Source organism: Olea europaea, chromosome 11 (genome assembly GCF_002742605.1).
Source record: "Olea europaea var. sylvestris chromosome 11, O_europaea_v1, whole genome shotgun sequence".
In the NCBI taxonomy this organism is placed as follows: domain Eukaryota; kingdom Viridiplantae; phylum Streptophyta; class Magnoliopsida; order Lamiales; family Oleaceae; genus Olea; species Olea europaea.
The window spans coordinates 32469411-32483042 of NC_036247.1; the positions used below are offsets into that span (position 1 = coordinate 32469411).

Below are 13632 nucleotides of genomic sequence, written 5' to 3' on the forward strand. Positions count from 1 at the left end.
AATATTATTTGACAAGATGTGATCGAATGAAAAAACTTGGTATATTCAAAACAATCCCCCGGCACCTTCCCGGACAAATGTGCTGATTTGCTAAATCTATGAGTGACTAAGGTGGTCAACTAGGAAGTCGAGATAAAAAAAAAAAATGAACCATGTTCCGGTCCAAAATCTGTTTTGCAGACATGGGATTCCTTAGTTTTGATCTACAAAGTAATATCACTCGATCATTATCCAGCTGAATGCAATATTTTTCTGTTCGTGAATATCCCACCAAAGAATCTTCTACTTCTAATAGGCCATGAATAATGAATTGTCATGTGATATTATATCTACAATTATATCAATGACATCAATGACGTGTTATTGCAATATGATTCTTTGAAGAAACAGCTAAATTTGACCATAACAGAACTGAAAAAATATCTTGTAACATACTGACCAAGGACGAATAGAAAATGTAGTCTACCTCATTTCATCTTAGTTATTGGAAAAGTTGAAAACTAGCAATTCAGTGTATGATAAATGTCAATTATAATTAACACACACACAATCACAAACCTACAGTCTGCTCGAACTTACAGAAGTTCAGAAGGTAAAATTTTTACGGAGATTCACTGCCTCTGTTGGAAGGTACATTATCATCCTCATCAACCGGACTCCTATCGTCCCGTGGACTAGGGCTGCGATTGTCACCATTGGCTCCATAAGGGCTGTCATCGTACCTCCTAACAGCAGGGCTTTCCCTCTCAGGACTTGCTGGACTTCTGCTCAACGCCTTTGGACTTGGACTGTACCTATATTGCCCGGACGCTATTTCCTCCCTAATGGGAGATGGACTTCCTCTTTCGATAGGGCTGTCTGCAAAAGGAGATGGGCTGCGCTTCCTTGTTTTGGATGGAGGAGTGCCACTCTTTAGCATGGGGCTTCGACTCATGGATCTCCTTTCTTCATACCCAACAATTTTTCCTCTTCTAGGAGGGGATCTGGACCGGCTGACAAAATAATACAACCAGTGAATAAGTTGAATGTTTTCAAAGTTAAAAAATTCAGTAATAAATCATTGACAAATATTTCACAAATTTAGCTAAACTTTTCTAATGTAGTTATTAAAACCATTTCGAAGAAGCAAAACTAACCTATAGCTACGGCTTCGGCTGAAGCTTGGACTCCTCCTGCCACGGCGAGGAGGAGAACGGGATCTGACAGGTGAACGAGAGTAACTCCGGGCTCTTCTGTTGAAACATGAACGAATCAAATTAACAAAAAACTGGTGCTTGTGCAGAGAGCCTTACAAGCATTCACAAAGGGACAAGACAGGTTCATCAATAAGTGTAGGCAGATAGAATGAAGAAAAAACTTGTGCAAGCAAGACATAAAATTGACAAAACACAACATTACTATAGCCTAAAACAGAAGTACTTGAGCTTCTGAGGACTATTCTGGCAGTTCCTTTCTATATGGCCTCTTTCCCCACAGCGATAACACTTGTTCTTCCAGTCTCCAGCCTTGCAATCTCGGGCCCAGTGGCCATCAAGGCCACAATTAAAGCAACGTCCAGAACCAGGAGCAGGACCCCTGCCAACATACTCTCGAACACCTCCAGGTCCACGTGGTACCTACACCCGCATGATGCAAAACTAGATGAGTGATGCACACAAACAGACAAAACCATGAGTAAATACTGCAAATGATGAACATCAAGTGCTTAAAAAATAATATTCAAAACCCATCAAATCATTCATAAAGTTCCCAAAAAATTTTAAAAACCAAAGTTTACATACCCCCTTGGCAAATTCCACAGTAATGCGACTCCCATCAACATCTCTTCCATCCAAGTGATATCTAGCATCATCAGCATCTCTTGGATCGCTGAATTCCTGTAAGATAGGGTAGAGACAAAAAACCGAATACGGAAAACACATTTGTGTAATTTGACACATATCAAGCCCAATGCATAAGATGGAAGATATTAATATTCTTAAAAACAATCATAATGAAGAAATGAGTGATGATACATACCACGAATGCATAGTCTCGCTTCATATCCACGTCGCGTACTCTGCGGAAATGGTTGCCAGAAACAGTAAGGGCATCATAACTTACTACGTACTGGGATTGCATGAAACTTGGTCCTCAAGACGAACTAAACACCATTGATTGTTGCAACCATAAAAAAATGCAAAGACAATATAGAAACAATCGCCAAAGGCTCCTAACAATCGGCAAGAAATTCCACCAAGTCCACCCTCTCACCATTGACCACCAGGTTAGGCAAAGGCTCAGAAACCTTCAACAGAATCATGCAAGTTAAACTCAAAGGAACCTAGTGGACACATTTTTCCTTCACAAATAACATGATTACAAATATGCCTGAGCTAGAATTGTGCTCGAAAAGAAACAATATTCTCACTTGTAGATAAGTAGTAGAATCACACCCCTCACACAAACAAACCTCTTATATAGAAACTGGGATAGAGCCAACAACTATGTATGAAAAGGTTGAAAGAAAATCATTAATACCTATCACGTAACATCATATATGCAACTTTGAAGAAGAAAATTTAGTTCAGAGTGTGGAGAACGTAGACAGGTTCCCATGACCATTAGATACGCTTTGCATAGATGAAAAGGTGGGTTTTTTAATTCTATTTGCCTGTTCCCCATGATAAAGGCCAAACAGACATTAATGATATATTTTCAAAGGAAACTAGAACTACCATTCAAGAGAAGGATACAACCATTAAAAGCCTAAAGTATAAATGGGCTGCAAAATCAATGTTTAAACATTATGATGACACAAAAAAAAAAAAAAAAAAAGGAAGAAAAAAAAATTATTAAAATGAAAACAGAAGGGAAGAGGAGGAAGAAAGAGGAAAAAAAAAATTTCGCCAACATGTTTGAAATAAGTTATTCTACTATTAGGTTGGAATTCTTCAAAGTTAAAGGTAAGTAAAAAGTTACTTATTGAAAGGTTACTTTTGATTTTATAGTTGTTAGATTGTTAGATTAAATTAAATTTTATTGAAGCGGTTAAATATAATAAGTTATGAAATAAAGTAAAATGAAAGAAAAAATAGTTTTATTGATTAAAGAGACTTTAGAAATCGCTTAAACGTGAAATGATTAAATTTGAGTATCACCTATTTAATTATTGAAATTACTTAAAATAATTGATTGTTGATTTAAAAATTATATCATATTTTAGCGTGGCGATACTGATATCGGGACAGTTTACCAACCGAGTTGATTTTGCAAACATAGTGCTGTGAGTGGAAAAATATAAATATTATTAAATATTTATGAAATAAGTATATTCTTAAAGTATGTGCAATTATATGCAATTATGTGTTCGAATTATATGATTATGATGAAAATCTCTTTTATTATGATACACGTGGAATCTCAAAGATTATTTATGGCACATTTGTGATTTGGTATATAAGACGATGAGAACTGGGCTGCTGCCTTAGAATACAATCCTGAAGCTTTTGCAAGGGTGGTATGTACAAACGCTAAGTGGACTGTTTATTTTTGTTGTTTCTCAATATAAGCATCGAAGTTTAATGCTTTTTTTTTTTTTTTCAGGTTATGTTGTATGTTGACATGGAAGTTAATAGTGTTCCTTTGAAGGTACTGGATTCGTAAATAGTGTGACTTGGACTTCCTTGCTGTTTTTTCATCTACTATCAGCCCCTGCCACCCCAAGAAAGAAAGATGGGAAAACATCATAAATAAAAACCAAGCAGTAAAAAATTCACATTAACTTTGGGGCATTTCCTGAAATTTGTTATTTGAGCCAATCACAAATTTACAAGTACCTCAAAAATGGAGAATGCAATGTGAGTGGGGCAAGTACCTTACATCCACAATTACTACGACAGGAACAAAGAGAACTTAACATGCCGAAGCATAAATATGGAGATACGATCTCCATACATGATAGTCTTTAGATTAATTTGAAAGAGAGAGAAAAAGCTAGATTTAAATTGCATGTAAGGAAGTTGCGCGAGATTAAGTCTCACTAACCAAGAAGTTTACCTTTAGGGGCCGTTTGAGCCCCATTATTTGTAGATTATAATGAGATGAATGGTGTTTTTTTTTTAAAAATGAGTGATTGAAAAGTTTTTAATTTACGTGTAATATTATTTTATTGAAAATTGTGTGGTTAAAAGTAAGAGAGAAAAAAATTTAATTTAATGTAATGAGAAATAATGGGGCTCAAATAGAGACTAAATGTTGAAAAATTAGATGAAATAAGTAGGGAAAAAAAGTCACATTTCAGGGTCATATTTACCCCAATTCAAAAATCAAGTAAGTAGTTTGAAAATTCAAAAATTAGATGTGTATTTAATTAATTAAAAATATTTATTAAGTAAAAATAATAAAATCACAGTTACATGATTAATGGTCACAGATTCATAATTATAGGTCACAGATTTATTTACTAGTACCATATCATCAAATTAATTGATCGCAGATTGTTTCGTAGTAACAAATCAAAATTTTTGTAGGTTACATTATCTTGAGATCACAAATCATTCAAATTACATGTCACATTTTATTTATGGGTCACATAATTCACAGTCTATTGGTCACAAACACATAATATTTAGTCACAAATCAGCCATATAATTTGTCACAGATGTCTAAATAGTTGGTCACAAATTATATTTCAATCATAAATTATCAATTCTTAAGGTCACAGTTTAATAATTGGTCACATATAACCAAATAATTAGTTCACCACCACTGCTACTTGCGACCACCTTCGCCAGCACCACAACACCACTACCATTACCATCCTCCGCCACCACCGTCAACACCTCCACTTGTACCTCCAACAAAAATCATCGCCAGATCAAAAACCCCCCAAAAATACAGATCGATCAGATCAAAAGCTTAAAAAACTCCCAAAATGCAAATCGATCCACTACACCACCACCATCGCAGCCGCCACCTCCACAGTCAAACCACCACCCCACCACCAACACCATAAAAACAACCATTCAGATCACCATCACCTCTACCCGCCAGATCTAAAACCCAAAAAATCCCCAAAAGCATCGAAGGAATAGAAGCGTCGAATGTACAAAAGCGCATTGGTTGTGTTGTAATCGAACCCCGAAAAGTCGCATGCATACATTCTTCTAGGTCACAAATTAATCAATTGTCATAACACCCAAACAATGATAACACTCTTCCTTCCCACTCCACTGCCGCCGCCGTCGTCGCCATCACCATCGCCACCGCCACCGCCACCGCCACAGTCACCACCACACCAACATCAACTCACCATCACCGCCAGCAGCGCCTCCACTTTACCACTACCACACCTTCACAGCTGCTAGTCGACAATTCTGAAACTACCACCACACCCACATCAACCGCAAACCATCATTGCAACGACCACACACACCATAATAATCGCACAAAAATCACCACAGCAACCATCAGCTACACAAGCCACCATATCCATTGGAGAAATCAAACTCAAAAATTAAAACAAGAGAGAGAGAGATAGAAAAAATAAAATAAAAGATTTAATGATCGGCAGTCGTCGTCGTCGAGCACAAGATCACGTAGTAACTAGGAGCGTCGTTGGAGTGGGTATGCGTCGTCGAACACCAGATCGTTGGAGTGGATATGCATCGAGAGTTGTCAGAGTGGTTGCATCGTGAAGAGAGAGAGAGAGACACCGTGTGTAAACTATGGATGGAAAAATGATTTATTGGGTAGGATGATAGGTTCGATGGGTGGGGATATGTAAATTTATTTACTTTTATGATTTTGCTATTATATATTAATTACCTGCTTTGTGCTTAGATAAACTTCTTATCTGATTTCAGAATAACAATCTTTAAAATCCTGGTGGGATTTAATTTGCCCTAAGAAGTATTTGTAAGTGGGCATTACATAAAAGCCTACTTTTAAATATTCAATTTCATAAATTCTATGATAAGTTTATTATTTTAAAAATCAAAAATTATATCATAAAATTAAGTATTAATCTGCATCCCACCTAACCCATACCCAACCACACACACTAAAACCCTAATCATTTTCATCCTACCTATTTTCTCTCCTCTAGAGCCACACGACCGCCCTAAATCATTTTCCATAATCCTTTTCTCTCCACTCGTCTCCGACGACACACTCTTCTTTGGCAATACACACATCTAGCGACATGACACCGTCGGGCATCAGAGCCGCCCTAAAATCATTTTTCATAACCCTTTTGTCTCCACTTGTCTTCGGCGACACACTTTTCTCTGCACTCTATTTCAGGGCTACTTCTGTTGATTCGTGGCAGGTCCTCTAGCTTGAATTTGCTCCTTATTTTTGTCAATCAACTTTGTTCATCTACGAATTTCAGTTTTTCAGTTAGGTCACCTTCTTGGTTTCTTCATATCATCTTCATATCTTGATGATTGTATGTATTGTGTATGTATATTTCATATACAACTTGATTTCAGTCAAAGATAGTATTGCAACGTGTTAGGGCACTTTGGTCGACCAAATTGGGTTTGAATTTTAAATTGGTCTATTGCCTTGGTCTTTGCAATTGTGTATTATTTTACTTAGGTAATATTATTAGTGGAAGTGACGGTAATGGTGATAGTGATGGTGGTTGTGGTTTGTGGTGGTCGTGGGTGGAATGAGATGAGGTTGGATGCTTGTGGCTTATTTGGTTGATTGTAACTAATAATTGGTTAATTTGTAATATTTGACCTAAAAAATATGACTATGACTCACGATTGATTAAGTTGTGATCGAAAAATTGAGTATGGTCAATTAATCTAATAATTTGCAATGAATAAGTGAGTTGTGACTAATAAAAGTTTTAATTAAGTGACCGATGAATAATCTGTGACTTATAAAAAAATTTATTCGTGATCGAAAAATAATCTGTTGTCTATAAAATTTTTGATTTGTGATCGAGAAATAAGTTGTGACTAAAAATTAATTTGTGATTAATTAATTAGATAACTTTGATCAAATTATATAGAATTGTGACCTCAATATATTTAATTAGTAAAATATATGTTTAATAAATTAATTTATAAATAAAATTTTAAAATATCTGATTTTTGAAATTTGAAACATTGTTTTTTAATTTTGAAATATGTCATACGTAATCTCTTATTTATGAATTTTTCCCTATTTGTAATATTACAAAAATTGGATAAGGTTTTCTAGAAAATCACTTGTATCCTTAAAAATCTGCTATTTTTTGTTAGTGTCTTTAAGTTTTTCTACAATTTTGGCATTTGTAATTTTATTTATCTTATCATTTATATTTAATTTTGAACCATACCAAACATTTTAGAAACGATTTGACATAGATTTCGATAACTAAAACTTGTTTAAAACCGATCCAAGTCATAAACATAATTGAAAATAATAAGAAAAACCAAATAAGCAAGGTATTATGGAATGTACATATCATTGATTTTGTATGATCTATATAGGTCTCAGTGAATGATATACTTGTATGTAGACGCCTAGATGTATACATGTCTTCTTTGTTCTTCTTCGTATATATATTTTCCTTGATGCATAAGAACGGGCAAAAAAAAAAAAAAAAAAGGAACGGTAAATTATGAATTTTTTGTAATAATTTATGCTAATTCTTTTTTTGTTCTTACTATGTAAAGTTTATGTTTTAAAGTGTTTATTTTTATATTATTAGGTAAATCGTGATTTGAAATCAAATTAAACATTAAAAATGGCTTGATATTTAATTACAATTTATTTCAAATCTTATGAAACTTTTAGTTTGAAAATAGGGCAAAAAAAGGAAAAGAAAAACCTATTCCAACGAACTACACATACCTAGATAAAATTATTTCTTTTAGATCTGTTTTACCTCATTCTTTTTATATTTTCTTGATTGATTGCCTGATTTTTCATGAATTTACTATTATTAGAAAAAGACGAGCAAATTAACCTACTCTCAACAAATATACGTATTCTCATAATTTTAGTTTCAGTGCTTGTAAATAAAGCTTGTCATGCACAGAATTACAAGAAATTGGAATTTTCGTCCCTATTTGATGGGAATTAAAATTAAATTTTTAATAGATTTTGATAGAAGTTGATAAAAATATATAGTTGAAAAGTTTTTTATCATACGAGATGTGTAGTTAAAATTAATTATTGATTTTAATTCTCACGTGGTTAAAATTAATTATTGATTTTAATTAAAATTAAAATCTGAATTTTAATTTTCATCAAAGCATCAATTGGTCAATTGGGTGTTGCAACTTCAAAAACAATGGTGATTTGCTGCAAATGCTTTCTTCCTTTTGTACCTTAAATTAAATAATAAATCAATACAAACTGTAAATGTGATTATTTATTTTTTGTTCAAATTTTTAAAGAATACATAAAATGGTGAATGTAATAACTATTACTCTTGACATTGTTTGAAATGTAAAATTATGGAATTCATGTGATGTGATTATTGGCTCTCGATAGAATAGGAAATAGGTAGCAAATACTCAATATTCTAAAGTTTCATCAACTTTTCAATTCATCACATTTCAATTTTAAATACAAATTTCATGAAATTTACAACTTTTATTAATTTTGAATCACATATTACATCAAATTTTATCAAAATCTTGAAAAAAATTTATTGAAAACTTTGTCACTACTACTAGTATGTTTACAATATTGATAAAATCGCTTGATCCTATCATTCCTAATAAACAATTTAGCAGGATAACAGAACTATAAGGTAGGACTTGTTAACCTCTTGAAACTAGCAAACACAATTTTGAAAGAAATAAAATTTTGAAACCAATATGAAATTACTTAATAATATCTATCAATTCTGATTACTTCCTCTTGTTCTTGCTTCCAAACAAGAGCGCAAAATAAAATANAATATGAAATTACTTAATAATATCTATCAATTCTGATTACTTCCTCTTGTTCTTGCTTCCAAACAAGAGCGCAAAATAAAATAAAATTCTGAAGAAAAATCCCAGAGCGATGGTAATCCACAGGCAATGCCATTTGTCTATATCAGTAACTCCAGATTGCTTCAAAATATCTGATCCTGTTGTCAAGCATGTTGAGCTTGTAATGTTCATTCCCAAAGTTGTGCTCATGGATTTCAGTAATTTGAGCTTGATTTCATCTGGCACAGTCCTTAATGGTGAATTGTCGAACACCTGAATACCGCGAACAAAACATTTAGAAGGATCTTCGAATTCATTCTGTAATACGCCTTGGAACGGGTACTTCACTAGAGAAAGATAGTGGAACCAAATCCAGTAGGGAGGAATTCGATCTCGGGATATGAAGAGGCCACTGAAGAGCACGAAATAGGCTAAAATGGCGACGACAAGCGTGTAAGCCATCATCACATTGAAGATAACTCCAGAAAGGAATGTGACAAAGGAGCTTCCGGCCCAGAAGGACGCGAAAATGAAGGTGAGAAAGAAGAGGAAACCCGAAGCACCACCGGCTAAACCAACAGCCCAATAGGTTATTACAGCAAATGCAAGTGAAAGGACTAATAGAGAAGGGAGCGACAGTAAGGCATGGGAGACAACGTAAGACGAAAGACGATAAGCATTGTAAGCAGTTTCTCTCATGAAGATATAACGTTGGAGGAGAAATACTGGAATTGCTTCAGCACAGGTGTAAAAAGTTGTGGACATGGCAAAGGCAAAGAACCCTAATCTTTCTTGAACTCCTTTTGGGGTATTATCGAGTTTCCTAAAAATTGTGGCTAGGATAAATCCGGTTACCAAAACTGCTCCAAATCGTACGCCGAAAAGCTCGGGAGCCCTTCTTGAATTTGTGATCGATCTTTTGGCTATTACATGAACTTCAATCCAAAAGGGGTTTGCAAATCTTGGAACTGAAGATGAGAGATTTGAATCAACATTTGTTGAACCAGAAACTAGTTTCCCCATTGAAATGCTTGCACTTATTGCATCTTTCAGTGATAGTCTTGGTCCATTTGCGTGGCTGATTCTAGGGTTCTTCATTTGCCAAGACTTGTTGAAATCAACCAAACTTTTGGTTCCTTCAGGGGTTCCTTCAAGCTCCCGGATATAATCAAGAGAAAATTCAGTCATGTCCTCGTTCGCCGGAATTGGGTGCCCGTACTCCGAGAAGAATCGTGGTAGGGTCGTCGGTGAGCCACTAAACAACGTGTGTCCACGTGAAAGAATGATCAGACGGTCCAACAGGCTGAGAATTCTATAACTTGGCTGATGAATTGACATGATCACTATACTTCCACTTTGAGCAATTCTTTGCAAGACTTTCACCACCATGTATGCACTTGTTGAATCAAGTCCTGACGTGGGTTCATCAAGAAACAGGAGTATAGGGTCATGAATTATATCAGTTCCAATTGAAACCCTACGCCTTTCGCCACCGGAAACTCCTCTGTGGCCTTCATCTCCTATCACCGTCTTGGCTGCAGTGAGCAGGCCTAACTGATCAATCAGTGCTTGAACTCGAGCTTTCTTCCGTGACTTGGACATAGATCTTGGAAGCCTAAATTCAGCAGAGAACATAAGGGTTTCTTCCACAGTTAACATGGGAAATAAGAGATCATCTTGCATCACATAAGCTGATATAACTTTGAGAAGCTTAGATTCCAACATTTCACCATTTAAATTGATGGTCCCCTTGAGACTTTCTCTTGATATACGATCAGCTAAGGCGTCGATCAATGTGGATTTTCCCGATCCACTAGCCCCAAGAACAGCCATGATTTCTCCTTCTCTAGCTTCCCCAGAGATGTCATCCAGCAAAACTTTGGTTCCCGATTGGTCCTCCATCACGTTCCTGGAGGATCCATTGGCCGAAGTCCTCCTAAGACACGAAGGAATGATTTTTCGACGAACTTCTACACTGTATGTAAGATTATGAAAGGAAAGAACAAAGGGCATTGAAGCAGGTTGATAAACATGATCATGGTCAACCTCAAAAACTTGGTGTGATGGTGGACTGCTATCATTAGTCGAGTCTCCCACTCGCTGTAAAAGCTCACCAAGTGTTCTAGAGACGTTATGTCTTGGTTTTCGATTGAATTCTTGAAGTTCCATGGCTTGTCTAGGACCCAGAAATGGAAGGTCACTAGCCATGGACAAGATGTCACCTTCGCCTTCACTTCCACCAGGCATGAATATGTGGTTTTTGAAAAGAAGATTTGGGTTGGATTTTGGAGTTGTTCAATTCATATTTATTGTATAAAAAAGCAATGACTTTGGTTACTCCATCTCGTTACTTTGTGTGTGTTTGTATGTAGTTCGCACGGTTAATGACTTGTTTGACATGACTTTTTAAAAAGTTACAAGAAACTTTTGAGATCTAAAAGTTACTTTTAGTTCCGTTTGACTAATTTTATGAAAATACTTCTTATAATTATAAGAGTTTTTAAAAAAATCTGATCCAATGTATTTTTTCTAAAANGTGTGGTTAGTAGGTGAGAAGTTGCACTGCCTTTCGACTGTATCTTTACATTGTGAGTGAGAATAGTTCCAAGTCTAAAAGGGCACCAACGGCCCAACGTCATGTTTCTAGTACCTGGGACACGTTTTGGATAAGTCTAGAATATTTAATAACATTTTCAACATATCAAGATAATTTATTTATTATTCTTATTTCTATATAAAAAAGTAAATTTTACCAATAAGAAATTGTTCGTTTTAAAACTTATTTTTTTCCCTTTTACTCATGAGCAAAGCTTTTAAGTCTACTTAAACATACGTGTTCCTCATAAAAGAACAAGAAAATATGAGTCGGAGTGACAGTAAAATCAATGTGACGTCGACAATAAATTATAATGCATTTGTATTCCTTACGCAATATTATAGTTGCCACGAAAACTGATACAAAACATCAATTGTATTGATATGCATTATTCGAAAAACATGAATTAAAAGATCGATAGTGTCCCATAAAATGATTGGCGTGTCCCTCAAAAGTGTCTTATGGGGTAAATTTGATATTACATGGATTAATTATCCTACTTAATTAGTGCTATTCAATGCAGTGTACTACTATACTAAGATTATACAGGAGTTGTTTGACAAAATTTTGATAAAAGTTTTAGCACGTTTTGATAAAAATTGATGAAATATGTAATTAAAAAGTTGATAAAAGTTGTGAGTCTTATAAAATGTATTATTAAAATTAATTATTAACTTTAAGCTTTCATAAACAAACACTATTTATCTTGACGGAATTTTAATCAATATAAAGGCTAAAGTGTGTATGAATGTATAGTATTTCTTGGTACAACTAATGTATTTAAAAAAGGTCATTTTAATACGAATGTTCTGTCGTTCATATCTCACTTTCAACCCTTCAAATAAGCTATTTTTTCATTGCACGATGATGCCCAATATTAAAGAGTTCATTTTTAACTTTAATTTTAATCATATTAATATAAAAATATAGTTTAATAATGTATATTTCAAGCTAATAATATGGTGGCCAAAATTTCCTAATCTTTATTGCACACGTAATCCAATTTTGAAAAGCCATTTGTTACAGTTGATGGAATGTCAGCATTATTTTACCAAGTCTTTTCTTTATTAATGAGAATTATATCGAATTAATTATCTTTCATGTAGTAGGTATGGGTGTTCATCCACTACCCCACCATTTTTGTTTTGGGATTATATCTAATCGAGTTGACTTTTTTAGTAGTTTATCTCTAATTAGGGTTTCACAAGATTTGATCAGTTTTGAGACATAAATAAATTATTTTAGTTTTCTTACTGGAAAAGAAACAAGATCTTTGGTTGTCTTGTTTGCCCCAATATTGGTATATCACATTTGGTGGAGTTGTGCAGAATGGACTCGATATAAATTAAGAAAATATGTGGGAGATAATTATTTGTTGCTTTATGGTAAAAAAAAAATAAAAAAATAAAAAAATGGCAACTTTATCAATCTAAATCTCTTATACATCATAAATCTTAAGTCTAATTTATTAAAATTCATAATTAATGTCCACAAGTGCCAAAATAAGTGGTTATATTTTTCTTTTGAGCTAAAGTGGTTAGATTACTTAGCTCAACGCCTCAACCTGCAAAACCTTTAAGCTAGCTAAAAGAAATTATTTTACACCTTTGTCACATTCCCTCTTGTCCCAAGGTGCACCAAGTCCAAGTCTTATATATCAAAGAAATGGTCTATCTTGTAATTTTCGGTATTGTCGAATAATTATGTAATGTTTGTTGTAGAGTAAAAAATTCATACCAATCAATCATAAGAGAATTAACTATCAAATAAAGATTTGGACAACTTATCTTAACAAGTTAATCTCGTAACAAGAAATTCTAAGATTCAATATGCGATCAGGCGCTAATGAATTCAAACAATCAATCATTCAATCCATCTAAAGCTAAAGGGGCACATGAATTTCAAGAGCTGTGTTCTTGAACAAGTACCATCTTGCGAAGACGTACAACCACATGTAGATTAGGTCCACGTTTGGTTTAGCGAAAAAAATTTGATAAATTACAGTCAAAATCAACAATTAATTTTTAACACATATTTTATAGGATCCACAATTTTCAATTATGCATATCATCAACTTTTATGAAATAATTTTTTTAGCAAAATCAAGTGGGGGATAAATGTAAAAATAAT

General features: G+C 34.2%; 2 protein-coding genes across 4 annotated transcripts; both read right to left on the reverse strand.

Annotated features, from left to right (window-relative positions):
• Positions 1-374: 374 nt before the first annotated feature.
• LOC111404107 (serine/arginine-rich splicing factor RS2Z33-like) lies at positions 375-2814 on the reverse strand. Of its 2 annotated transcripts, none has more exons than XM_023032849.1 (5): positions 2020-2814; positions 1782-1877; positions 1420-1616; positions 1137-1229; positions 375-992 (listed from the first exon to the last, which is right to left on the reverse strand). In XM_023032849.1, the coding sequence occupies exons 1-5, from the start codon at positions 2119-2121 to the stop codon at positions 602-604; spliced, it is 879 nt and encodes a 292-aa protein (XP_022888617.1). In that variant the 5' UTR covers positions 2122-2814; the 3' UTR covers positions 375-601. The 2 variants fall into 2 exon arrangements, with proteins under 2 accessions (XP_022888617.1, XP_022888616.1); XM_023032848.1 differs by having other exon boundaries at positions 1137-1232; positions 2020-2811.
• A 5909-nt stretch (positions 2815-8723) lies between these two features.
• On the reverse strand, positions 8724-11246 carry LOC111404108 (ABC transporter G family member 20-like). 2 transcript variants are annotated; one of them, XM_023032850.1, is made up of 2 exons: positions 8964-11246; positions 8724-8879 (listed from the first exon to the last, which is right to left on the reverse strand). In XM_023032850.1, the coding sequence occupies exons 1-2, from the start codon at positions 11151-11153 to the stop codon at positions 8841-8843; spliced, it is 2229 nt and encodes a 742-aa protein (XP_022888618.1). In that variant the 5' UTR covers positions 11154-11246; the 3' UTR covers positions 8724-8840. The 2 variants fall into 2 exon arrangements, with proteins under 2 accessions (XP_022888618.1, XP_022888619.1); XM_023032851.1 differs by lacking the exon at positions 8724-8879 and having other exon boundaries at positions 8891-11245.
• Positions 11247-13632: the final 2386 nt, after the last annotated feature.

Coding starts and splice junctions, on each gene's coding strand:
- LOC111404107 (XM_023032848.1), bottom strand. CDS start 2,121: ATGCAATCCCAGTACGTAGTAAGTTATGATGCCCTTACTGTTTCTGGC. Junction 1,878..2,019: donor AGCGAGACTATGCATTCGTG/GTATGTATCATC, acceptor CCTATCTTACAG/GAATTCAGCGATCCAAGAGA. Junction 1,617..1,781: donor CTGTGGAATTTGCCAAGGGG/GTATGTAAACTT, acceptor ATGCGGGTGTAG/GTACCACGTGGACCTGGAGG.
- LOC111404108 (XM_023032850.1), bottom strand. CDS start 11,153: ATGCCTGGTGGAAGTGAAGGCGAAGGTGACATCTTGTCCATGGCTAGT.